This window comes from Erithacus rubecula, assembly GCF_903797595.1.
Source record: "Erithacus rubecula genome assembly, chromosome: 17".
Classification (NCBI taxonomy): domain Eukaryota; kingdom Metazoa; phylum Chordata; class Aves; order Passeriformes; family Muscicapidae; genus Erithacus; species Erithacus rubecula.
In genome coordinates this window covers 9,724,447-9,750,984 of record NC_136669.1, presented here as the reverse complement: position 1 = coordinate 9,750,984, position 26,538 = coordinate 9,724,447, and the positions used below count along the sequence as shown (strand labels likewise).

General features: G+C 39.3%; 2 protein-coding genes across 4 annotated transcripts in view; one reads left to right on the top strand and one right to left on the bottom strand.

Moving 5' to 3' along the window:
• LOC306809324 (uncharacterized protein) overlaps positions 1-26,538 on the bottom strand; it is a 303,319-nt gene that overhangs the window by 47,488 nt on the left and 229,293 nt on the right. The window lies entirely within an intron of this gene.
• Positions 430-26,538, top strand: CIITA (class II major histocompatibility complex transactivator). Of its 3 annotated transcripts, none has more exons than XM_079320984.1 (21): positions 430-516; positions 4,748-4,889; positions 6,315-6,428; positions 6,846-6,905; positions 8,221-8,304; positions 8,874-8,936; positions 11,647-11,796; positions 12,964-13,101; positions 13,225-13,281; positions 14,018-14,077; positions 15,199-15,264; positions 15,710-17,417; positions 17,531-17,704; positions 18,637-18,708; positions 20,011-20,091; positions 21,090-21,182; positions 21,517-21,600; positions 22,305-22,388; positions 22,859-22,942; positions 23,610-23,702; positions 25,109-26,538. In XM_079320984.1, the coding sequence occupies exons 2-20, from the start codon at positions 4,763-4,765 to the stop codon at positions 23,680-23,682; spliced, it is 3,372 nt and encodes a 1,123-aa protein (XP_079177110.1). In that variant the 5' UTR covers positions 430-516; positions 4,748-4,762; the 3' UTR covers positions 23,683-23,702; positions 25,109-26,538. The 3 variants fall into 3 exon arrangements, with proteins under 3 accessions (XP_079177110.1, XP_079177112.1, XP_079177111.1); XM_079320985.1 differs by lacking the exon at positions 430-516 and adding an exon at positions 569-718; XM_079320986.1 differs by lacking the exon at positions 14,018-14,077.

Sequence of the window (26,538 nt, the reverse complement as noted above, 5' to 3'; positions counted from 1 at the left end):
CAACCTAGAGCTTTACTTTCCCATGAGGTGGGCTGAAATTCTGTCTTGGAGAAAGCCATTGAGCTAAAATGTAGACAACTGTCTGCTGTGATGCTTTATCTCACAGCTGGGGTGGGAGAGGTGGGCACATAGCTGGGCAGAGCTGTGACACAGGAGGTGATACTGGACATAAAAGCAAATTCTGCTCTAAATCACAACTCAAACACCTGCAGGGCACTTGTTACATCTCTGCCTGGACTTGTCTATCTCCAGGACCAGTCAAGTAACATTGCTGATTCTAAGCTAAGCTCATTGAAAGGCAAAATCTCCTTTTACCTGATATTTATGTTCTTTTAAACACTTTTAAACTCATCTCGAACTGAGACAAATAATAACATGGCAGGATATAGATCAGTTTCTTTTTCAGCTTCATCTCTGTTTTCCTTTCATTTTAGACTATAAAGTCTGTGGAAAGTAACACCATTGCATCAGAAAGATAAAGACTCTCAGCAAAAGCAGTGTCTCTTCTTGAGCTAGGTAATACAATACAAAAAGTATTTTCAGTGTATAAGTTTTTCACAGATCTGTAATAGAAACTAAACATTCAAAGCTAAATATAAATTGAGCTCCATTACTTGCATTTGGCAAACAATCAGGGCATTACTGAAAGGAAATAATCTATGTGGTACCTGTGGAGCAGAGGAATTGTTAGTCATTTATTTGGGAAGAGGAAAAGAAGGTAAGTGATTGGAAGGTGGAGGGAATTTCATCCTTCCTCACTGCTGGGTTGCCCACCTCCCAGAGAAGCTTGTCCCGAAACATTCTGCCTGCAGCAAAAGCCAGGAAACAGCTCTGCCTTTGGGGGAGTGCCTTGTGCACATTGCCATAACCTTTGGGGGAGACTGAAAATGAGACAAAACCTTCTAAAGTTGATGAAAGAAAACAAGCCTATAAAATTGTAGACCATTGTAACAATATTGAACTTTTCAGTCAAAGTGTTTTAAATCAAAGTACTGGTGTTTCACTGGACTTCATATATACAGCTTGATATAACCTCCTTTTTGTCAATTTGTTTCACTTAGACTCATGTGTAGCACTTAATAGGTATGGGGTGTTGCAGGAAAATAACATCTGTTCAGCAATCTTTGTATTTCATTTTTCAACTTCCTGTCTTCACAGCAGTCCCACTCTTCAGTTTTTCTGTATTCTAGGACTTGAATGTTGTGAAAGGCTTGTATGTTATGTCATCCTCTGGTTAAAAAGTGTGTCATTTGCATGGCACTAGTACTCTTTTCTTTGAATTCTCCTCAGCTTCCTAAACTGGTCCAAAAGTTAAATTGGAGGGGAATTTTCTCTGTTCTTAAAATGACTTTACAAATTTTCATTTTCTTAACCTTTATACTCCTGTGGGAGATTTATTGCCTGTTAGTTCATATGTCAACAGAGGTTTGGGAAGGAAATCCCCTAACAGCTCTCAAATCTTCTGTCCTTTACATTATTATTGGAGTAAATGTTACATTTTGGCCTTTACAATCTTTGTTCTTTTAGATAACATTTAATTTCAGTTAGCAGCAGACCACATTGCCTGGAATCTCTAACGTGTTGATCCTTTAAAATATAAGGGTCAATTTATATATAATATAAATTGTTTGGGAAAAATTATAAATCTAAATAATCTCCATTACCTTTAGAAATCTAAAATGGCCCATCTAGGTCTTATGATTAATATGTGATTTAAATTAACATCTACTCCTTCTTTGTCCTTGTACAATGGTGGTCACTGTTTCTTTCTCTATTTTCCCAGCATTTTTATTTCATGTATAGCTTGAACATTAAAGGAGCATGAGAAAAAAAGCACTGTGGGTCTTGGAAGTGAACCATATTGTTATGCCATGTATGCAGGATGCAGAGCTGAACCAAATGCATCCTGAGTAGAGACCTGGCAGTGTCAGATGTGCCCAGAGTCACTGCAGAGGGCAGAGGTGGCACAAGGGCACACAGGGTGCTGGGTGCACAGGCTGTGCCGCTGGAGCGTATTGGCTGCTGGGGAAAGGAGGTGTTATTTAAGGATTTAGAGAACAATATTTGTCTTAAGCAGTGTCCAAACCACAAAGGATTGAACTCTCTGAATGGCATGGAAATACATTTGGAAGTACGTCCTGTCTTGCCCCGCCCAGCACGTGCCCTTTGTGCGTGGAAGCCTCGCAGGTGGCCCTGGGGGCTCCTGTCCTGCAGGTCCTTGCTCCTGCTGAGAGCTGGCACTGACCTTCACAGCACTAACACAGAAATCATTACAGCATTTGTTAGTTCTCTGGCATGAAACTCTGCCAAATACCCGGTTTGGCAGCATGGAGTCCCATGAGACCCCAAAGGCAATGTAATACTAGTAAACCAAGTTAAAATAGTGTGTGAAACAACCAAGAAATGCTGAGAAGTACAGAGCTTATTCACCCTTCACTGCAGACCAGACTGCTGGGATGCTGTGACAGAAAAGGGGGAAGCTCTGGGAGAGGAGTTGCTGCTGTAAACAAGCTTAGTAAAGATCCGTTTTCATTTTGTGTGCTTCAGTTACAATATGCAGCAAAACACTTGCTGTCCCTGAGGTGTAATTTTCTTTGCCTCTGACTCGCCTTGATGTAGAAATTTCCATCTTTCAAAAACTTGCTTCTTTATTCACAATATATTTTCCATGGTGGGCCCATGTTTTTGATGCAGCAAAATACAGCTGCTATTAAAATTTTTTTTGGTTCAGGTTAGAAAGAAATCCCAGGATCTTAAATCCAGTGTAGTCAATAGAGAGACAGCTATATAAGGATTTGTGTCAAAAACAAAACAATGAAGGAAAAATGCCAGAGTAAACTGAAGGCCATTCAGATTGGTGAAGCAAAAAAAGGCAAGCAACCAAATTTTTCATTTTTGACAGAGTGGCAATCTTCATCTTGTTAAGGTAGAAGAGTATGTTTCACTGCTGTGCACCTGAGCTATACCATCTTTTACATTCTAGTTTTAAGCTCTGTAGCCAGACTTGGCACTGCCAAGACTTTCCCTTGGTTGCTTCCTGACTACTTGCCCATTGTAGCTTCAAACTTTTTGCATTACTTACGTTTTTATCCACAGAGAAATTCTATTGAAAGAAAAGTTTAAAGATAGAAAAGCTCTTATGACTATAAATTAATTAAAGCTTAGTATTTCCATGAAGGTTAAGTAGGCCTACTCAGTCTCTCCCTAGGACGTGCCCTTTTCTTTGTGCTGTAATCAAGCAGTTTGCCAATCACTGAACTTGGAGTGATTGATTTGTCTGTCTTGCATTCCCCTTAAACTTTCTGCCCAATTTCTTTGACTCTAATCCCAAAATTATATTGACTCAGAGGTAATTTTTCAAGAGCTTTATTCAGACAGTCTGGCAGCTTGGCCTTCTGAAAGGCCCTGTTTAGATTTTCTGTTAATTCAAAAAACGGAAGGCGCAAAACAAAGTGTTGTAACAAGCTAAAACTTTAATCTGGGGTGTTTATAACATCATTCTTGGTTTTCAGGCAGGTTTCTCAACTTCTGCTTTCCATTTATAACTGCCAGGCAATAATATCAAATTTTTGTAATCTTGGTAATGTAGTGAGGCCATAAAATATGAAAAAGGAGAACTATCTTAATGCAGGCTATTTCTACTCATGGAACCACCCCATGTTCACCTACTTGTCAAACTGCTGGCTCTAGATTTTGGAATTTTCTGCTGAAAATGCAGAAATATCCATTTCCAAGCTGTTCAGAAGCACAACCCTGTTGAGGAGTAAGAGGAATGAAGATGAATTTATAACAAGGCAGCACATGGTAGTGTGTGATGAGGTCTGCTCTGCCTTCTTTCATCACAGCTGCAGTGTTAAGTGTATTTCTCTTTTTCCATGTTGCAGGTAGGTTTCATGGTGCAGCAGTTGCTCCATGTTTGTACACATCAGGAGCAGAGATAGATGCACACAGGGACATCAATGGCCTTTGCTAAGGGCAGAGTACTTGGGAGCTGTTTATTAGATATTCTTCAAATATAGTCCTTGATGCCAAGCTGAAACTTTCCGTGGTTGTGGAGTGTGGACACCTGTTTTAACAGGATAGAGTCTGAAAATTTTGCTGTTTGCTCCTTTCATCCTGGTATCTCAGTATGATGCTGGAGTAAGTCATTTGCATCACCAGCTCAGGTGGCATTTACACGAGTGATCTATAAACACTGAAAAGCCAATATTTGGCTTTGAAATAATTTGATAAAGATGATGAATAAGTAACACATAGTGTTATTCTATACCAGTGGAATATCCAGGAGGAATGTTTGAACTGATTCTAGTGTCTGCTGCAGTAACTGGAAGGAAATAGAAGGGAAATTACAAGGATGTGGAGGAACAGATGGACTTTATGAAGAAATGTTGCTTCTGGATCCTCCCATCATATTCACTGCAGTCTTCTAATTTCCCTGATACCTGCTAGATTTGTGCATCATTTATATCCTGATAAGATACTGGGGTTGCCACTTAATACTTGGCACTTTTGGTCCATGTGGTCAGACTGCAGTATCCCACTCCTCTCACTGGAATAAAAGAAAGGTGAGTCTCACTGCAGGCTGCCTCTGGATCTCTAACTAATTCAGGGTTATAATTCAATGCAGGTCTTGGTAAGAAATGCTAGCTCTCCAGCCTCAAGATCTGTGTCTTGCCAACAGAAAGTCACATTGCTGGACTTGTGGATTTGACTGACAATAGCTGACTGCTGTGTAATTTGATTTCAGACAAAGAGACAAGCCATGGATTCAGTATTTGTGCCTGATAATGGCTACCTTGATTTACTGCACAGTGATATTGATCCATTGCATCTGTGTACTTTCTTTGATCCTAAGTCATCTGGAGATGAAGAAGGTGACTTCTCTACAGGTTAGTAAAACACTAAAAAAATACTTGACTAGTTTATTCCTCATGCTGTAACTTATTGCCATCTCCTCTCAGCTACAAAGCCACCTAATGGTGGCAGTTTATCATGGTGGCTGAGTTAAAGTCTACAAGTACCTGATGTTAGGATGTGGTAAGTTTGTCTGTGTCTGTAGATACAGTGACTGCTTCCAGGAACTGTCATGTTTTTAAATTGTAGGTATTTATAGCGTCCTGCTCAGTGAGTCTAACAAAGCACATTGTACTGTCACTCATCAGGGCATGACAGTGTCTTTCATTTGGATATCATTCCTGTAAGTAGTTTATTTGCAAATGTTCCTGTCATAAGCTGGCCAAGTGTAATTGCCAACTTCTCCGTGGCATGAAGCCAAAAGTTTTGCAAAGCAGAGACTTTTAGATGAGTTTGTGATGAACATGGTCCACAAGCAAATAGCATTACATTGCCTTCTGAGATCCTAAGGCACCAAAACAATGGCTTTGCATTACCAGATGCCATTTTCCAGCTTTTTGGGACACAACGATTTTATAATTCTATTACAAATGAGAAAGTAGAAGGGCAAGAATATAAAGTTGATAATTTCTTGCACATTAGTTCCTACAGGTAATCAGATCAGGAAGTTGCCCTGGATCTCAAACTTCATCCTCCTGACTTTGTGTGCAAGTAGTGGACTGTTCTGCTCTTCCTTCCCTAAGTGTTCTGTTATAAAAGTATGAAAGTGGGCTGGGCTTTTCCCTCTCAGCTTCTGACTTTTAAGAACAGCTGCAGGAGTGTTTTTTACTCCATAGCCTCACTTGCTCAGTGATTGAAAGTGGGATGAATTAGGGGTCAAGCACTGTCTTGTGCTATCACAGAAGTTTCACTGATTGGAACACTTTTGAGTCTTAGCAATGTCTGAGATGTTGTAGGTAAATCAAACATCATCAGGACATGGCATCGGTTACTGGAAGCTGGGTATCTCTGCTGGGAAAATGTTAGCATGATCCCTGGCAAGGTTTTAGCCTTGGCCAAGTAGCAGCTTCACAGGCAATTTGCAGCACAATTCAGGGATTAGCATGGACACAGCATTGTTTTGAACGGGGCATCTGGGTGATACCACCATATCCTGAAGGATAAGAAAGTTTAACAGGCTGTGTGAGTCTGGGCTTCATTGCCATAGAATGGATTCAGAAGTATTTTATTCATTAGGAGAAGTGAGATCTCAGAGTTCAGCAAAAGAAAAGTGCTGATTGCCAGGTGACTGTGAATTACTGAGAGTTCAGTTCTGTTCCTTCTTAGCCAACACACAATGAAAAGCCAAAGCCTTCTGCTGAAGTAACAAATCTGCCTGTTCTGCTTGTCCTGCTGTCTGGCTTTTTTACTGCTTGGTTATGGCATTCATTGAGCCAATGCATATTCCTTATTAATTCTAGATCTTGAAGTTGATGCCAGCAACTATGAACAGGTAAATAATGTGGATTTCCCATATGAAAATGGAGATGGGTTCTACCCCTGTTCCAACACCATGGATGCTTATGCTAAAATAGGTATGAAAGCAATTTTTGTTTTTAAAATCTTTATTTTATAATCATTTGCTATAGCTATTTCTTATAAATTCTATTCTCAATCTGAAGCCATGGCATTTACTCAAGTAGCCTTTCTCTTATGTGTGGTAGATTAATTTAGAGTACCTGAACCTGTGCAATGTGGGGAAACTGATTAACAGTAGCTGGTGGCTGTTATTAATGTCTCCTTCTGCTTAATACTTCCTTTCTCAACTTCTCTTTTCTTGTGATCTTTATTTCCTGAACAACAAGTTACAAGAAAAACTTAATTTAACTCTTCCATTTTACTTACACTGCAGATTCTGTTAATGAGGATAAGCTTACAAGAGTTTTGCTGTGACATTTTACTGTGTCGTTATTGTGTTTACCTTTTTTTGTTTTTTTTTCCTTTGTTGCTAGCTGAATTAGTAGAATATGTGCTCAAGGATCAGCAGGAGAAGCAGGTTGAAGACATGTTTGGTAAGATTGATAACTTTCTCCATGACAGTGTTCTCTCTAACATGTGCTTCATGCCTCCAGTTTGAACACTAGTAAAGTTTCTATACCTCTTGTGTCTTCTTCTTTCCCCCTGAGTACAGTGTCTAAAGATTTTCTTGGAAAACTCGAGGATTTTATGCATTTTTGCAGGCCTTTCTCAAAGATGGCAGTTTTGTCTCTACCCAAGCTGCTGATCATGTCACCATGGCCATAGAATATGCACAGCTTCACTGTCCATTTCATGAATAGCTTCCAGTAGTATCACTCTTACTCTGGGCACAGCAGAGATGATAAGACATAAGTCCCCAGAGCACTTTGCATGTGTATAAATACAGTTCACTGATTTCTGTCCAGGATGCACAGAGCTCTCTGAGGAAGTGTGCCAAGCTTTACTTCTCACATTGATTAGTGCAGCAATGCTAATATACATACATATATATATATTTATATAAAATCATCCTTTCATCCTTGACTGGGACATTGCTTGGCTTGTGGTACCAAATCATTGTTTTGGTAGCAGCACAAATACAGCCATTTACTACTCCAGAACAGATGTATCAATAGGTGGCTGTTGAGAAATCCATAGAACAAGAAGGTTCACAGAGTATCTGTATCCTGTTTTATGTTAGAGCAAAATAATTTGGACTAATTTACCAAAGGTCAGTCGTTCCCTAGAATAATTCTGGCGGCAGGAAGCTCACATGGCTTTTGAAATGATTTATGCTTCTCTCTGGTGTGTTTAGAATTCGAGGGTTTTTGCACCTAATGACAATATTTTTATTGGTTTAAAAAAAAAAACAGGATACAATAGTAGTACTTAAGTATTTTCCAGTGAAAGTATGGTGTGGACAACCTAACAGATAACTTCACAATTCTTATAACACAGAATATAAAATCTTTTAAGAACCCTTTATTCTGTCTCTTAAAGGATCTAATCCCTTTAGTACATAAATGGAGTGGTACTGAGATCACGTTGTGACACTGCAGCAATGTTTTATCCTTTGTTCATCATTAGAGCATTGAGAAGTTCTTATGTTTTATTAGCCAGTGCCAGTAGATTTATAGTTTGCAGTTGAGAAATTAACACAGGGTGATGAAGTCTCCATTCAGAGCTCTGTGGGCTTTCTAAATCATCTGAATCTGGATACATCTTTTATTGCATGATTTGGGTTTTATCTTTTATTTGGAGCATATCTCATCTTTGCTCTCTGTTGGTGTGTTTCTCTTGCTTTTACTCCTCTCAGTAATTTTTTTAGGAGAACAAAATTTGACATTGGGCCATATTTCATGTTTTTAGCAGGGAACCTTATTTTGGATGACATTGCTGCTGAAAACACTGAGAAATTTCCTGACGTAAAGATGCAGACATGTCTTAAACGAAGTAAGTGTAGAACAGTGAAAAGCTTTGTGCCTGAGTTCTAAACTTTCATTACAGCCTCTTGGCTTTAGCACAGCCCCAATACACTTGTCAGGCAGTTCTTCACTGACACCAGATGTGCTTCCTCTGCCTTTGTTCACGCTCATGGGCCGGAACTGAAAGCAGCTCTTCCAAGCATACAATTTACAGTTTGCAGAATTTGTTGTCCTGTAATACAGCATAAACATGTTATATTTCTTTGCATTTTTGTCATCCTCATGGCAATGATGACTTTGTTTTCAGTGTCTCTATAGCTTAGTAAGCATTGGCTGAACAAGTGCCTCTTCAATAGTGAGAACAACAGCAAAATCTTTGGCACTAAAATTTGCAGTCTAATTAAAACTTCACAGTCAGAGTGAAATAACATGAGGTTTTTCACATTCATTTTTATACAATGGAACTGTACAGTTCTGAAATAGCTGAATTGAAACTGTTAACACCCCCTTCTATTTTACAAAGTTAAAATAAGTTTTGTGGGGTAAATTTTAATGTACCAAAATTTTTCTCCTTACTATGACTTTGCTTTCTTTCAGCTTTCCTAGGCTCTGCAGCAGAGAATTACTGTGATGTTTCAGAACCCAAATATAAGAAAATCGGTAAGTCATTGGCTGAATAGGAAAAGGTTATTGAATATATATTGTCTCATATTCCAAAATCTCATCCTCTGTTACATATTGTAACTCTACCTTCCAGAAAAGTTTGCTCTTACAGATTTGGTGTTTTTGATCATCATGCATTTTCATGCTTATGCAAAAATCTCATTTTTAGATTCCTCTGACTAATTTAAGATGGAACAAATCCACATCCTCCTATCTGCAGCTATTAAATTGTGCAACTTAAGATCAGCTACGTGGTAGCCTAAGAACAGTTGGATCCTTATGCTTCAAAAGTACATGTTCCTGCCAGGTGATAGGAAAATCACTTGCTTAACATCAGCAGAGACACAGCTGACCTTTTCTAAACCCACACGAGAGAAGAAAGGAAAATAATGGACACCTGGGGCAGTGCCAAATTCTGTAAATTTTATCACGTACACCTTTCTTTCCACTGGGTTTTTGGAAGATGTCTCACTTGGAACAAAAGAGATCAAGGAAATGCGGAGCTATGACCTGGGTTTGATCCTCTTTCTTCCAATTGTGATATCTTCTGAAAGTCCAGTGAAACATCCTAGTGAAAATAATAACTGTGAAGAGTTGATTTCTTGGCCCAGTCCATGCTATTAAATTCTTTAAACCGAAGACAGAATTGGAGAAAGGGAAATTTCTAGGTTTTGCACATCGTTAGACAAGACAACACCTGGGGCCAGCAGGCAGGCTGGAACTTGTCCCCTAGGTGTAAAGTGGTGCTAATGTTCTTACCCAATTGTAGCCTAAAGGGATATGTCAGGCAGAGCTAAACCAGCAAAATACTTTTCCAAAATCCAGGTGAGAGCCACCAATTTTGACTGTTTTGTATTGTATTTCAAATGGACATCAGACTCATAGTATGTCAGCACACCTCAGAAGCCTCCTAGAGGACTCTGACTGTACCAAGCCCCAGGGGCCATGTACATGTTAGGGAGAGCAGCCAAAGCAGTGTGTAATCTAGAGATCCATCCAGAGTGCTGGGATCTGGGACTGCACCTCAGCACAGTTTAGGTAAGGGACTGGCACAGACTGCATGAAAGTCAGAGAGAACATACATGTGCACCATGACTGTGACCTAAACTGGTTTTACAGTGTTCTTGTGGAGTTCTGAGGGAGTGGGGAGGGAGAACTGTGTAGAATTAGCTGTGAAAAGCATGTTTGCTAGCTGTGGGAAAGTTATCAGAGTGTCTGTTGAACTGGTACCTGCTGATTGCAGTTATTTAGACTCAGGTGAAGTTCCTGGCAGTTAGTACCCATTAAAGGTGGATTACTTTCTATTTGCTTAAGTTCCTTCATAGATTTGGCACTTCTAAAAGCCTGTGTTTATGCCACACTAACAAGAATAGTTTTCCATAAGGAAATGGCACATCAGTTCCAAATTCCTCACCCTACAGAACCTGCATTCCAGAAGAAAGGATCATCACAGAGCTAAGAGGTGCTTTGTGAAGCTGCACCTATCCTTTTCCTGGAAGTCTTCACAATATTATCAGTTTCTCTACTGTTCTTGACACAATAAATGGGCTGAGGAAGGAACACGTACATAAGATATGTGCATAAGTACTGTGTATACATATACATAAATACTGTGTAAAAAGCATATATTGTAGGAAAAAACATACACTGTAGAAAAAAAACATATGCACAAGTACTGTGTAGAAAAATCTGATTGACAAAAGATTAGTTACTTGACAAAATCAGTTTATTTAACCTGTCATGGGTGTCACAGTATGATTCTGCAAAGGCAAATGCATCAGCTGTTCAGAAGTGCAAGACTACCTACAGCAAAGAGAATAATGTGTACTAAATTTCAAAGTAGTAAGCCAAGGATGAGATTCTTCCAAAGGAACTGAATGAAATAGTGGCCCAAACCACTCCTGATAAAAACATTAGCCAACAGAAAGGGATGAAGTATAGACTTACTTGTTGCAACTAGGCAGGAGAGGGAAAGAAAAAGCAAAATCAACTCTGAGAATAGGGGTGTTGTAAAGCCAATGAAACTAACAGACTAATTCAAATGAGCAAATGTGTCTTACTTGATTTGTAGGAATCTTTTGATAAGCAGATGCAATTGTACAATGCACAGGCCTCTTTCCTCATTTATTCTATTTTTTGAGGAAAAAAATCTGTTTCAGAGGAGATGCATCTTTAAAGCTCTGGTGTTTGTGACTGTTCTTTGAGAGACACTTAACACACACTATTTGTCCTTATAAGCACTGTAATGTCTAAGTAGGGAGTCAAGATCCCCAGTTTATTGCTTTTGGGTTTCTTTGTTCTTGTGCAATACTGAGACAACAAACTGTGCTTGGAAAATCAGTACAGCCAATGTTATAAGACATTGTTATGTCTTATCTGTCAGTGATCCATGTCTAGGGTCATTTACATCTAGATACATCTGGAAATAAGGCAGGCCAGGAAAGATGAAGGAAAAAAAATAAAGACAGAGCTACTGAGAAGAAAAAGTGGATTTAATACTACTACAGAATTTAAAAATACATTTTAGATTTTAAGAGCTAAATAGTTTTCAGAAAGCTGTTGTGTGTTGTTCTTGCTTTTGGAAAATCAAAACACAACTGATCAGAATCAAGTGGTTTATCCTATCTACTGAGACTTCTTCTTTGGCTCCTATAACTTCTGCCAATGAGATAACTTTCTCCTTTTGTTTTGCCATTTTATTTTAAAGTGGAAGACCCTGCAGCGTCTGCAGGGAATGGCAGTTTCTTTCCTATGCATCTCAACAGCCACCCAGTGAGCTGCACCTCCCTGACTAACCAGCACATGTCCTTTTCTGTTCCTGCTGCCCATGGGCTGGAAAGAAGCCTCCTAATTCCTGGTATGTAGAGTACAGCTGTGGGTGTGCACTTATACACAGGCTGATTTACACATAGGGAAAGCTCTCTTATGAACCTTGTCATTGACCATGAACAATGGCAGGAAAATGCAGGTATGGCATCTGTCTCAGTCAAACCCTTAAAAGTGTGGCACTCACGAAAAGAATGAAAAATATTAAAGGGAAATAAATTAAAAGGGTATTGCTCCTAATTCAGTGGAATGAACCTTTCATTTATTTGGTGCAGTTATAAGAGAACAGTTATGTACTATATGCTAATCTAGGTAATTACTTATGTGTCTTAAGAATAGGAAATCACAAAATTTTTGTTATTAAACTTTAATTTACTTCCAATTTCTTTTGCACCCAAAGGTTTGTAAAGGACTGAGGGATAATTACATTTGCAACAGTAGAGCAAAATCTAGGCTGTGATTTTGCTCATGAAAACTGAGCAGTAATCCCACTGATGGGCTCTGTAGGCACCTGCCTGGGCCTTGCTGGGTAGCAAAGGGTGCTCATAGTACACTGAGAAGCATTAATGGCAAAGGACCAGTTCAACACCTTTCACTGTTAAGTCTGTGCTGGAAAGGAACCAAAAACAGTGTGTAAGTTGAAAGTCTTGAAGTACCTCATGTGAGCTGAAGCAGCATAAAGGAGCAGAAGAAATTCTGCCCCACCTACAGAAACTCAGAGCTATGGCTGATTAAATTGCAAGCACTGAATCATCAAAAAACTTTCCCAGTGTGGGTTGAGAGGGAGGATGCTCGTTCAACCTGCATGATGTTCAGTTATGTGGGAAGGATATAGTGCAAGGAAGGTAAATTTAAGCAGTTACTATTTACAGGTTTTCTCTTCTCTTGATCTCTGACTATACATTTACAGACCTTTGCCTTAAGCACTTTTCCTTATGATAATGGAGTTTCTTTTTAGACTGTTGAAAACAGTGGCTGCTAAAAGCTGGGTAATCCCTTGTATTTCATGCTCATTGTACCTTGTAAGAGTTCTTTTTTAATGGATCTCATGTGATGCTGTGAATTCTCCACAGAAAAGATTTGTCTAAAAGCTTCCAGAAATGATAAGTAGCTGTGAGAAAGCTCTTTCTCTCTCACAAAGCTTTAGAAAGCAGAACTCTATGAAAATACAAGAGTAATTATTCTGCACTCATTTCAGGATTGTCAGAACCTTTGACCTCAGAGTGCCTACCAGTCAGTGTGAAAGGGTACCAAGAGAATCCGGGCTTGGCAGTTCCTCAGCAGATATTTAACTTTGTTCTTGAAAATGGCACATCTGATGTTATAGTATATCCAGGTAAGAGCAATAGCCTTTTATCCCCATAAAGAGGCATAAAGTGCTAAAAAACAATGCTTCCAACAGCAGCACATTGATTAAATTCACTTACTGATAGCTATGATATGCTTTGTTTCTTGCCAGTGCTGACATCTTCCATGGAAACATTCATATCTCCAAGTTTTCCAGTTAATTTATGTGGTAAGTACAAACTTGGACTTTATATATGTACAGCACTTTGTTCTTGGTGAGAAACCAATTGCTTCTACTCAAAGCCAATTCTCCCTGCCAGGCTTTACTCATATTGACCTTAAAAAACCAAAAATAGATGGTATAGATTCAAAATGTACAGATAAGAGTTGTAGAGCTTCAGGTTCAGCAGCCCATCCCCTGTGTTTGCTGTGACATCCAGTTTCTAGAATAAGTCAGGTTTAGTGAAAACAGTGCAAAGCCCAGGGTGCTGGAGCACCCTCAGAAAGTGGGAGATGATCTGATGCTGGTATGGCCTGAGCATCTTAAACATCTGCTCAGTGCTGGCAGCCAGACTGCAGCCAGCTCCTGTGGAAGCCCCAAAACCAACATGATGATGACTTATTTAACTGAGCAATACAGAAATGTAGTGCACAGAAAGGATTGTAATGAAATCAGAACTTTGGTCAGGATTTAACAGTCCCACCTCAGGTGACAAACTTGCGTGATAGATTTCTTCCAGCCCTCAGAGAGCTGTTGGAGCCCAGAGTTTGAAATTAGTGCTGTTTCTGGTCCCTTTGCCCAGTGCAGGAGTTTGTTGCCCTCTGGTGGCTTCCACTGCCCCAAAAGCAAAAGTATAACGTCGAATTAAGAGGCAAATATCCCTAGGTCTGGGGAAGTCTTTGTAAATTATATTTACTGTTTATGTGAATAAACAATGCTAATATTTCCAACTGATTTACTACAGCACAATATACGAATGCCACAAGCCCTGGAATTCCAGATGCAGCAGCAGACAAATTACCATGTAAGATGCCGAGCCAGTTTATTTTCCTTTTTTAAAAGTTCTTCACTCCTGCCTGCTTTGACCAGTTTCCCATCTAAATGTTTCATTATGGATTGTTTTCTCTGTTTTCTTAGTTAATTAAATAAACAGTAAATCAAAACCTTTCTTTATTTAATATCTTTCTTACTGGAAGCCTGTAATGCTTCCCTTTTAGCAGCAATTCTGAACTCAAACCATTCTGAAGGTTGCTGGCATGCAGGATATGAATTAATTTCAAGATGTCTGAAACTCTAAAATTTGTATGTCTTTTAGACCACATTCTACATGAAGATGATAAAGATGGTATTATGGTATGAAACACATCTGTACATATTTAGGGAAATTAATCAGTTTTGGTTTGGGTAATCTTTTGCACATCTCTGCTGTGTGTGGTTGTGAGACTCTGAGTTTGAGCTTATTACTGCCTCTGTCAATTTTAATTGTCTTACATCTGTAAAGCTCTTCCTGCCAAAAGTTTTGTCAAAACTTATACTTTGCAAGTACCAATCTGTAGAAAATGTGTTCTCTCTGAAAAATTCCCAATTTATTTGTGTGAAGAAGACACTGTTCACCTGACCCAACTGCAAAAGTCTGCCGTAGTTTGAAAGCAAACAGGTGAAAAGAAAGAAAATTGGACAGGAACAGGACTTTGTCAAGGAGAGTGATAGGTAAATACTGTTACCAAGAGTCACTTCTCTGACTTTCATCCTTAGTACTTGGTTACAAGGTGTAGAATAACAAAAGGAAGCTATTGCTTTTGAAGACAAAAAAGATACTATGTATGAACATGAATTTATGCAAAACACTGACATCTGAAAAGAACAGTGGATGTCACCTGGTAGTGGTACATCTGCTTCCCACAACTGTCAGAACAGCCATGGTCTTGTTTGATGCCATTCTGCTTCCAACAGTGCACATCAGCAGTATTCTACTTGTGGGAGAATTTTATTCATTTTCCTTGTAAAATTAACAAAGTATCTCTTACTCTGAATATATGCTACAATGAACTTGGAAATTTGCATTAATCTTTCTGTTAAAATTAGTAAAGCTGAATCAGTGATTGTCTAGGTGTCTTCATCAAATATATTGTTTTATTTCTCCAGATCTAGAGAAATTTCAAGAAGTTCAAGATTCCATAATTCCTTCTGAAGAACCTTTCAAAAAACCAAGTGAGTTTAGAACTCTTGAATGTATACCTTCCAGCATATTTTTTAAAGACCCTGTGTTTCTTTCCATAGAGAAAAGCTCCTTGTAGAAATCATTCAACAATTTGTGAAGCTTTTCTGAGGGTCTGAGCATAATTCCTGGTTTCAAGATGTTAGACTTGGCTTCCTTTACATATCAAGCTGTAGTACTTACTTAGCAGCTCAGTGTACTCAGGTGGTTTTATCATCTGTACAGATAACTCCACAATTATTCAGTTCATAGATCTGAGAGTGTCTGTTGTGCCTGCACTTCTCAGCTGCAGTTGCATGGGGTAAATTCAGCCCTATGGCCTTTATGGGAATGCCTGTGCTTTCACCATATTGCAATCAGCCACTTAAACCACCATGAAATGATGTTGTAGTTTATGGACTGGTCCCTTCATTTTGTGTGTGTTCTTTATTTCTCTAGAGCAAGTGGAAACTTTCTGTTCATCACTTAAGGATTATTTCCGAGACACATGCAAATCTGTGACCATGGAGCAGGAAGTAAATCTGGATCACCTGTTCATTGATGGGACACTTGTTCAAAGTCAAACTGAAACCAAGACTGGAAAGAATAGTGCAAAAGCAATGGAAAAGGAGCTGGTAACTTGCAGCCTGCAAGAGAAGGAAAAGATAGCCATTGATAGAAGCCAAATATTTCAAATCCCACAGCGTAAAGACTTGGAGACTAAAGTGATTGTGCTTCTTGGAAAAGCAGGAATGGGCAAAAGCATTCTCATTCAGAAGATCTGCCAGGACTGGTCCAATGGAGAGTTTTCTCAGTTTGAATTCGTATTTTGGTTTGACTGCAAACAAATAAGCTTGCCTGAGAAGCAATACAGCCTGAAGGAACTGCTGCTTGATTTTTTTGTAAAACCTCAAGAGGGAAGCAAAGAGATCTTTGAGTATATATTGCAAAATCCTGATAAAGTCCTTCTGATTTTTGATGGTTTTAAAGGATTGCATGATCATGAGAATTTTCCTCGTTGCTCAGCCAGCCAGCCTGAAAAGGATTCATGCAGTATAAAGGATCTGCTTTCAGGACTCATCCAAAAAAAGATACTCAATGGCTGTACTTTATTATTCACAGCAAGACCAAAAGACAAACTGTACCAGTGCATGTCCAAAGTGGATAAGGCTATTGAAATTGTAGGATTTTCCCCTCAGCAGAGAGAATTGTACATAACCAAATACTTTGAAGAATCATCCTACTGTGATAGTGCATTGAAATTAATCAGAGAGTGTGAGTACTTGTTTAGTCATTGTTACAGCCCTGTTATGTGCAGATTTGTTTGTTTTCTCTGTGAGACAGTGCTAGAAATGGGAGAGAAAAGTCTTCCTTCAACTCTTACTGAACTCTTCCTGAAATTTTTTCACCAGAAGATAATGTTTATGCAAACAGATGTTACAACCACAAAAAATCGAGAGAGTCTTGCTACCCTGGCCCGTGTAGCATGGTGTCTTGGAGAAAAGCACCAAAGTGCCATGAAAAGTGATCTTATTCCTTCTGAGGAGGTTAAAGAGTTTGCTCTGAAGTATGGGCTTTTCCTGCCATTTGCATTCCCCAGACATTCAGAGAGTGAAGAAGAGGAATTTGGGAGCACGTTCTCTGATTTTGTCATTCAGAATTTCTTGTGTGCGCTTCACCTTTTGTTAGCAGAAGAGCTCAAGGATAGAAATCTAACAAAGTACCTGTCTTTTCTATCCAAGAAGAAAAAACCTTATAACTGGTTAGATTTAATGCCTCGATTTTTAGCTGGTTTGGTGTTTCTCCAGGATGACCCCTACTTCTGGTCTCTTCCAAATGAGGATGAAAAACAATCAACCAAGAAGCAGAAGACACTCTTGAAATATATTAGAAGGCTGCAGATTAATACTCTCTGTCCAGAGAGGTTGCTGGAACTTTTACACTGTGTTTATGAAACACAGAACAATTATCTTCTGCAGCATGTGGCCTTAAGACTCGAGCCAGACTTGTCTTTCCTGGGCATAGTTCTTACACCACCTGATGTCCACGTACTGCATTCTATTTTGAAAAGGTCAAGAAAAGAGTTTTCCTTGGATTTACGAAATAGCAGCATTGACATACAAGGGCTGCAAGCCTTGGTCAGCCTAAAGAATGTGACATCATTCAGGTTGGTCACTCTCTGTACCCCATAGCATCATCCATAGCACTGTGTGTAGATGACATTTTCATGCAACAACAGCAATCACACCTGGTGGTTTTGCATGTTTTGTCACTTCACAGGGCCTCCCTCAGTGACACAGTCGGGCTCTGGAAATCTTTAGAACAGACAAAAGACTACGAACTGCTGAAAGCATCCACAGAGAAATTTGTTCTTGATCCCTTTAAGGCAAAGACAATGAAGGACATCAGTGACCTCTCCAACCTTGTAGAGATGCAGGAGAAGATGAAGAATTGGTAGGATCCTTTATGATCAAAACTCCTCTTACACCAGGAATTTACGAAAACAGGGTTTCACCACCAGTGCTGGACAATGGAATTGTCTGCTTGTCCACTGGTGAAGTACCTAAGGCAGTGCAAGTTTCTGGGTCGTCTCAGGGAGTTCTCCTACCCCAGTATGAGGTGTCTCATGGCAGGGTCATCTCAGGGAGTTCTCCTACCCCAGTATGAGGAGTCTCATGGCAGGGTCATCTCAGGGAGTTCTCCTACCCCAGTATGAGGTGTCTCATGGCAGGGAGCAGCAATGACAGCACCATGCAGAGCAGTCATCAGAACTGCCAAGGAAAGAGTCAGCTGTCATTCTCTTTAACCTCTGAGTATGCCATCTTCCAATTGCTTTCAGTTACATAATTTGGGCTGATTCCTTCTCCCTGTAGAACCTGGGCATAAATAAAAGCCTGTTTTGCACTGGTCCCAAATGGCCTGAGTCAGTCCTTTAGCCCAGGAGGTAAAAACTTGTGTTACATGGTCTAGAAACCCTGTGCTCCATCCCTGCTGCTGATGTAGCTGGGGGATTGGTTGCAATTGAAACCATGCAAAAATAAAGTTTGGGGTTTTTGTTGTTTTTCTTAATGATGACTTCTATTTTAACATGGGTGGAGTACTTTGATTAAAATATAGACAAAATAATTTCATGTTTGATAGAAAATAGTTGATTTAGAAAAATATATTTTTAAGTTTTATTGGGAAAAGAGCAAACAAGTACACTATAAAAGGCAATTATTGGATTGAAATTACTCAGTTGAAGAAAGGTTGGGGCAGAAGTTACTCTGAAGTTTCCTGGTTCTTCAGTGGTTAATTTTCTGTAAAGGTGTGCTAACAAATTTTTAAAGCACTGTTTTGGTTGCTAAAATGTTTATCATACTCTGGCTCTATTATGATTTATTTAGTGTGCAAGAAGCATCTGGTTGCACCAGCTGTGAAATTCCTGCCATCAGGAACCTCAGAAAACTCGAATTTGCGTAAGTGCTGAACTTCTACTGACTGAGATGGTCATGTTAGAGTGGGAGCAGTCATGGCTGTTGGCTGCAGCCTCTGCACTGATGTGCAGTCAGCTTAAAGCATTAAGTAAACCCCATTAATTGCTATCTTGCTTTTCTCTGAACTCGATTTATTAACTTATGGCCAAAACTCAAAAAACATAATTTCTGGCACCTGCAGCAATACAGATCAATGGGGCTTTACCAATTTTGTTTGGTTTTAGTACAAGTTACCTCCTGACCACAAGGTACTCATCTTGTGCCCAGGGCATAAAATAATTTTACTGTGATCCAACTACCTGGAAAATATTTCCTCCCCAAAAATGCTGAACTTTTCTATCTGAATCTTCTGATGTAATTTTCTACCCTATCAGGGCTAAGGCCATGAGAGGATTACATCAGAAAATGCCTCCCAAATAAATTATTTAGCACCCTTTTCCTGGAGAACAGAAGGTTGACTTGGTAACAGTACTTTAAAAGTGAGGTTTTAGTAATGCTTCTTTTTTTCCCCCCAAACTGTAAGCAGTCTCCAAGGCTATTCTATTGCTCTAAACATCTTGCCACAGCATGTAGATTAGTTTGGGCAGAAACTGCAGAAGTGCAATGGAGAATTCTCATCAGATGTTCCCCTGTTTCCTGCTCTGCAGATCTAACTGAGCCTGGGACAGCTATGCTTGGCCTCACTTCTGATTTAATGCTAATTTTATTTTATTTTCTCCTGTCCTCTTCATATTTCTCTTTAATTTAAATTTTGTTTACAATTCAAATCCTTTTAACTAGCTGGACTTGTTCAGATACCAAAGAAAGTCTGAGAGACAAATGATTGGAGAATGAATATCAAAGTGCAATTTATGCCTTAAGCTGCAGTATAATGTTGATCTTAAGTCAGACTGAACTGTTATTAGTTTTTGGGAAAGTAATTTTGCTATATTGAGATATATATTGCATTTTAAGATTATACTTACAGTGAAAAATCTGAAAAAGAGAACAGAAATACAAGAATCTAAAACAAATGAGATTAATCTTGCAAAGAGGAACAAACAAGTGACAAATGCCTGTCCCAATGCTGCTGTGCAAGCCCTGTCCTCCCTGACCTTAGCCTTGTTGGTCCTCATCTAGAGACTTCACAGCAGAATTCCTTGGTGCAGGTGGTAGGGAATGGCTGCTTCTGAGGAGTGTAAACTAACTTACATTGGGGGTTGCAGGAAAAAAAATTAAAAATTTTTAATTTTTGCTGCTTGTGAGCATGTAAAAATCCTGCTGCACGTCTGTGTTTTTTTCCAGGCTGGGTCCAGCATGTGGCCTTCAAGGATTGCGAAAACTCGTGAAAATTCTTGCAGCATTTCCATCACTTCAGCATTTAGAGTGAGTTCTACTAAAGATTAACTTTGCTAACATTTCTCCTCAGCAGCCCTTGATGATGGAGGAGCTCTTGTATCCAAGAAACATTTTATTTGCCAACAAGAGTCCTTGTTTGATGACCAGACTGAGCAGCAGAAACATTCCCAAATTGTAACAGCAGCCTGAAAGCCGACACTCCCTCTCCTCCCTCGAGACACCTGGTGCTGCTTTGTTCAGAACCCTCAGTCCCTTTCTGGGTATTCCTGGGTGGGAAAAGGCTCCTTTCCTTCCTGCCCCACTGCTGATTAACTGCCTGCAGTGACTTCTGTCTTCACTGGAGCTCCAGAACATCAATGACAAACCAACTCTCTCTTAATTTTAAGCTTTACACTAGAAACAAGTATACCGGCAGCAGTCAGTGCTGTGCCATGGCACCTGTGGGAAGGTCAGTGGCTTTTGAGAGAGCCTTTGGCCTTACATAGCCCATTGGCCATTTGTCTGTATTGTAGCTGGTCTTTTCATGATATTTCAGGAAAACATAAAAGCTTTAAAATATATCCAGTATATTCCAGCATTATCTGTCAGATCAGAAGGGGATCCAGTATCTGAAATTGTGACTAGATAGAAGGAAAACTTCATTTTTAATACACCCTCTCTGGGGAAGGAGCAGTTTAGGCAAGGATTTACAGAGTGCTGGATTTTGTCAGTTCTGTATTTTTGTGTGCACAGGAAATCTCATTTCAGCTTAGCTGGAACACAGCTATTTCATAAACATTTTAATAATCTTGCATATCAAAGGAAATGGGTCAAGACATTCAACTAGTAAAAAAAATTGTTAGGCTGTAAATTTGGGCAGCAGAAAGCTGCCTATTAGAGAGGCTGGAATTTGGGTGATGCTTCATGCTCATTGAGGCTGCTGCAGAGAAGAAGCTTTTCAAGATAGATAGAGGGGTCTCTGAGGTGAATAAACCACAAAAATTTAGATTAAAAGGGAATTTAATTCTCTCTTTGTCATCACACAGCCTTGATGCTCTGAGTGAAAATGGCATAGGAGATGAAGGAGCAAAGAGTCTATCTGAAGTCTTTCCAACCCTGACATCACTGGAAACATTAAAGTAAGTGCATGGTTAACAGTTCAGGGAAATTTGGAGAAGAAATAGATTAAACCCAGAGGCTTAAGGAACTGTGTGTTAACAATTATGGGCAAAGGTACCCTATGGGCATGGGAGACCAATGAGTCTGTGGAGATACTTAATGGGTACATTCATTAGACAAATCAATTAATCCTTCCTGTCTTCCCTTCAAGGGCTCTATTTTGTCTTTTTCTCTGCATTTCATCTAAACAGACTGTCCAAGTTGTATTTTTTAAAAATTGAAAATTAATTTCCCCCTTTTGTAATAAATTAGAATAAATGTGCTCAACTAACAAAGTGATCTCACTTACTGTAGTTTATCACAGAATAAAATAACAGATGTGGGTGCAGAGAACCTTGCTACAGCTCTCCCTGCCTTGCCTTCCTTAAAAACACTAAGGTAAGTAGTTGTATCCTGTTAAGTGGTTTTGAAAACATACTTTGCTGTCTGTCAAAAACTACTGAACAGGGAACAAAGAGGTAGCACTGTACAGCAGCCAAGCTTTTGACTTCATTCTTGCATAAAGTTTTCACAAAGAAATATGGCAGCCATACAGAGGGATATCCAGGAATATAGGAAGGGCTAGACTGATGTTTAAATCCAGTCCATAATACCCACTTATTAATCATGCCCTGCACAGATGTGCACCCAGGGCCACCATCTGCTGCAAACCCCAAGGCTGTGTTTGCTGATATAGGAACAAGGGTCCACCCACTGCACTGGGATATCTGGTACAGGCAGGGAATGCAGGAAACTCTGGTGTTCAATTCTGGAGTAGTTTGGTAGTGTGGAAATCTTTTGAATGCTGTTCTCCAAATATTTGAGCTTCATTTTTCAGGCAGATTTTAAATTTGATCTATGTAGACAGATATGTTCTTATTATCCATAGAATAATAGAATCTAGACCTATTTTGCTGTACCTGTGCTAGGTGAAGAAGGATGTGGCCATTTGCCTTACCTGATACAGGAAATATGAATTTTAATGTGTATTTTAAACTTTGCAATAAGGATAAAATGAAAGTTAAGATATACTAACATTGATCTAATATCTGTGTACATTATCCATTATTCAATTTTTACTATTCTGGTTTGGCTTTCTGCAGCTTGTACAATAACAACATCTGTGATTTTGGAGCAGAAAATCTGGCAAAGGTTCTTCCTGCAATGACATCTTTAAGAGTGCTAGAGTGAGTATGAAATCTTTTGAGATGGCCCAGGAAAGCTTATTTCCTTGGAGACTGAAAATACAAATGTTCCATGTTTGGTTTTAGTGGAGACAGAAACTGAGCAAGATGATTTTGGGGAAATTTCACTGGGAAAATGGGCTTCTGCAGAGTCCAGATAGTCAGTGATTAGAAAGGGTGAAGGAACAGTTCATCATAAACTCAAAAATACTGGTGTTAAGGTGGGAGAATAGGCTTATTGGGGACCTCAGAGAATGACCTCAGAAACATGGAAAAAGGAATCCCTCAGATGAATTAGCTGACCTTCTGAGTATATTATTACAGGTTTTTTGAATCTACAATCTATTTTGGTTTTTTTCCTTTTTCTTTCTTATCCCATCTGCAAATTAACCTATATATTATTTTTTTATTTTGAAAGAAATGTTTGATTACACAATTTGATTTGGATTAACAAAGTTGTTTTTATTCCTTAGTGTTCAGTATAACAAAATAACTGGTGTTGGAGCCCAGCAGCTGACTGACAGCCTACGAAAATGTCCCCATATAAAGAACTTGCTGTAAGTCTCTTGACAGGCTCTCTGCTGCATCCTGTAAAACTGGGTTAGCAATCATGATAAAGCTGCCTTCTGTATTTGTCAGATTTATGAGAGGCACAAAAGAAGACATCACCAAAATACAAAAGCAGAGATGTTAAAAAATATTGGCTCTGGCTTCTGCTGCATTAGTTCCCAGAGGTCCCAGGCAATCCAGCTTGTTTTGCCTGAAATAGTTTCCACTGAGCCTCCCTTTGTTAATCTTCTACCCTCTCAGAGAATCAGACCTACTCTGTGCTGCACAACTTGTGTTTGAGGGATAAACAATGAGCAGCCATCATTAGATCTTAAATAGACTGAAGGTACCAGTACACATTCAGAGGAAGGGAATTTGATGGAAAGTTAGAAAACAGTTACAGATACAGGAGTGCAGTTGTGTCCTGTAACCAGAGTCAACAAGATTATGGAGTACTGAACTGTTTTTTTCTAAATCAAAATGCATTTTCCTTTGCTCCATAGCTTAAATACTTTTATATTATGATAGTCAAAGGGAAAGACAACTTAATAACAAAGTAAGAAAACAACAGCAATAACAAGCAAAAAAAGCCACAAACATATCAAACACACCAAAAGAAGGTGAAATAAATAACACTTCTTAAAATCTCTTTCCTTTCTGAATTTGCCCTCACAGGATGTGGAATCCCACCATTCCCTATGGAGTTCTTGAACACCTTCAGCAGCTGGACTCCAGGATCAGTGTGTAGATTCAGAGGATTCCATAAAGGTAACAAGCCTTGGCTCCCTGAAACGAGGTTTGTTTCTGTGGGAGCTGCTGATTCCAGCCTCACTGGCAGCAGCCACAGTAACTGCACCCATGTGTCCATGGGCAAGATTGGAGATGGTGCCCTAGAGTGGCACAGATCAATGTCACATCAGGCCCTCTTTCCTTGCACTCACCTTGCAGCCCTCACCCCCCTGGCACCTGCACTAGCAGACTGCAAGTGCTTTATTAAGAAAAATGGACTTCTAGAACTCCCAGTCCAGCCCAGCTCAGTAATTGGCAACTGCCCTGCTTACCTTCTCTTTTCTGTTGCAGAAAACTAAAGCTCTCTGTACTTCTCATGTTTAATAGATGAGTTCTGAACTCCTCGAGGTTGTTTTGTGTTAATTTTTACTAGGTCCTTTCACTTTTCCTTTGTTGAATACAAATCCTTTCACTTTTCCTTTGTTGAATACAAATCCTCAACTGCTGCTTGTCTGACTATGCAGCTGTTCCCATACTGTACTCAGAACAAAAAAGTTCCTCCTACATTCCTTGTTCTCAGTGTCATTGTGTGGTTTAGCCACTGACAGCCACTTTCACTCCATTGATTCTGCCTGCACAGTTTCAAGGATCCTTTAAGTAATTGCATGGTGAAGAATTTAGTATTTGTCAATGATTACCAGGATCTGACTGCCTTGATGGTCCTGGGCTGAAGAAGCTGCAGCCAGCATGGGATGTTGGGGGCATTTTTGAGGGATTTATGTACCCAGTTTTCTGCCATGTGCTTCCTCTTGTTTAAAAAAAAAATCATGCATATTGCATGAGTTAAATGATCCCAGTGAAGAATGAGATGCCAGAGTCAAGCCAGATATCAGAAGTGCTCCAGCTTTCTTTAGATGGCCAGGAAGCAAATTGCAGTGTGATCACCAGCTGCATGAGGCATGCTTTGAATGGGCCTGGCCATGGAATGGCTGCAGCTGCCAGTGGCTCCCTGGACCATGCAGCAAGCCAAGCTTTTGCATGACTCCTGCTCTCAGTGCAGAAATCACCAGATGTGGACTGGGCTGCTTATATCTGGCTACAGGTTGTGGAAGGTTCAGGTGCCACAGCAGCTTCACAGACCAGCTTTATACAGCAGCACTGAAAAATTGTGGTGCTCCTTACTTACTTACAGTCAACTAAATCTTTGTCCTGTTGAACAATCCTATGAGACACTAGGGGTATGAACACTGTGAGGAAACCTGCATTAGCTCTGAGGATAAATAGCAGCAGGAAGTCTGGATCCTGTCTTCCAGCTTTGAAATATTCACCATCCACCAGTCACTGTTGTCTGTTTACAGAGCTTATCAAATCCATAATTTTGGTAAACTTAATGGTAGTTAATCTGATGGGTGTATATCTAATGTTCTGTTTCCATTATTTCACAGGTGTCATAAAGAAGAGGGGAGGGTGTCCTCTCTGCTTTCCTGTCTTCTTGCTGCTTTATGAATTGGTGTTTTCATGTTTGATGCAAAAAAGAGTCACATTTAAGTTTCTAAGCAATGCTTAAATTGGGTGAATGATAGTTTTAAAATGCTGTTTAAAGACCTAACTGCATTTCTACTTAAGTGGTAAAAGAATTAAGTAACATCAAGTTTCAAAGATGAAAAGAGCATCTGGATACTGTGACCACCATTAAAGGAGACCAGGAACCACCAGATATTGTGAGTATAAAATTCTATCATCGAGTCATTGAAGAGCAAACTGAAAGCTGCTCAACCTGCAACATCTGAAGCACTGACAGATCAAACTTGATTGTTTGTTTCATGGTGCCAGTGGTAACTGCCATCAGATTTGTTCTGATGAATGTGGACTTTCAAAGCTCAAAGTGACAGGTTTCACTTGTCTGTATGGACTGATTGGAAGCACAAGGGTGAGTAGCATCAAAAAGAATCATCAGCCCTAGAAAATGTTCTGATATTATAAGATTATCCACAAGAATCTAGAAGTTGCTCTTTTCTTCATTAATAATCAGTGCTGCCTCAAGGGATAGAAACATATCTTCTATAACTTGTTACAGAATCCTTCAAAAAGATTGGGAAAAAAAAAAAGAAGTAATGACAAGCAAGGAATTGAAAATGAAAAACTATAAAGGGTTTTTCTAACATTATTGCAAAAATCCAAATGGGTAAAAATTGTGAGTTTATTGCACACAAATCCTCAAACAATCTTTGAAGGTTTTTACTTTGTCTCAAATGAGAACTTTAAATTCATATACCTGGATTGGTATTTAATTTCTTAAATGCAGCTGGCAGCATAAATGTTTATGCTTGTTTATGGTACCAATTTTATACTTGACAGTGATATCACTACTGTGTGTGGTGTATGTGGCCTTCTGGTACAGAGTTATGAATAACCAGGCAATCAGACAAAAGCATTATCATGTCTATGCTGCTGGTCTCAGTCATATGTGGGCCAAATATTCATCCTGCTGACAGCAACAGCAAATCAATTGTCTCTTTTATTATTTTATTTCTGCTCTGTGAACATGAAGAGAACTTAAAATTGTGCAGAGGCAATTGTTGGGTCAGGAGCACTGGCTTTCTATGCAAATACAGTCTGAGACAGAACAACAAAAAGGGATGAAAAAAGCTAGGAGTGCTCAAAATGCTACAAACTGGGGAGTCTTTACTTCACAGTTAGCTCAGGGTTAGTTCAACCTCTCAGGAATCTCTTCTGCTAGGAAGCACTGACAATACTGACCCAAGGATCTGTGCAAACTAAAATCTCTCAACTAACCTCTCAAATATTCTGTTTCTTGGTCTTTAAAATTTCTCAGATTTAAACAGTTCAAAACCACAACATTCATTTTCTTTCC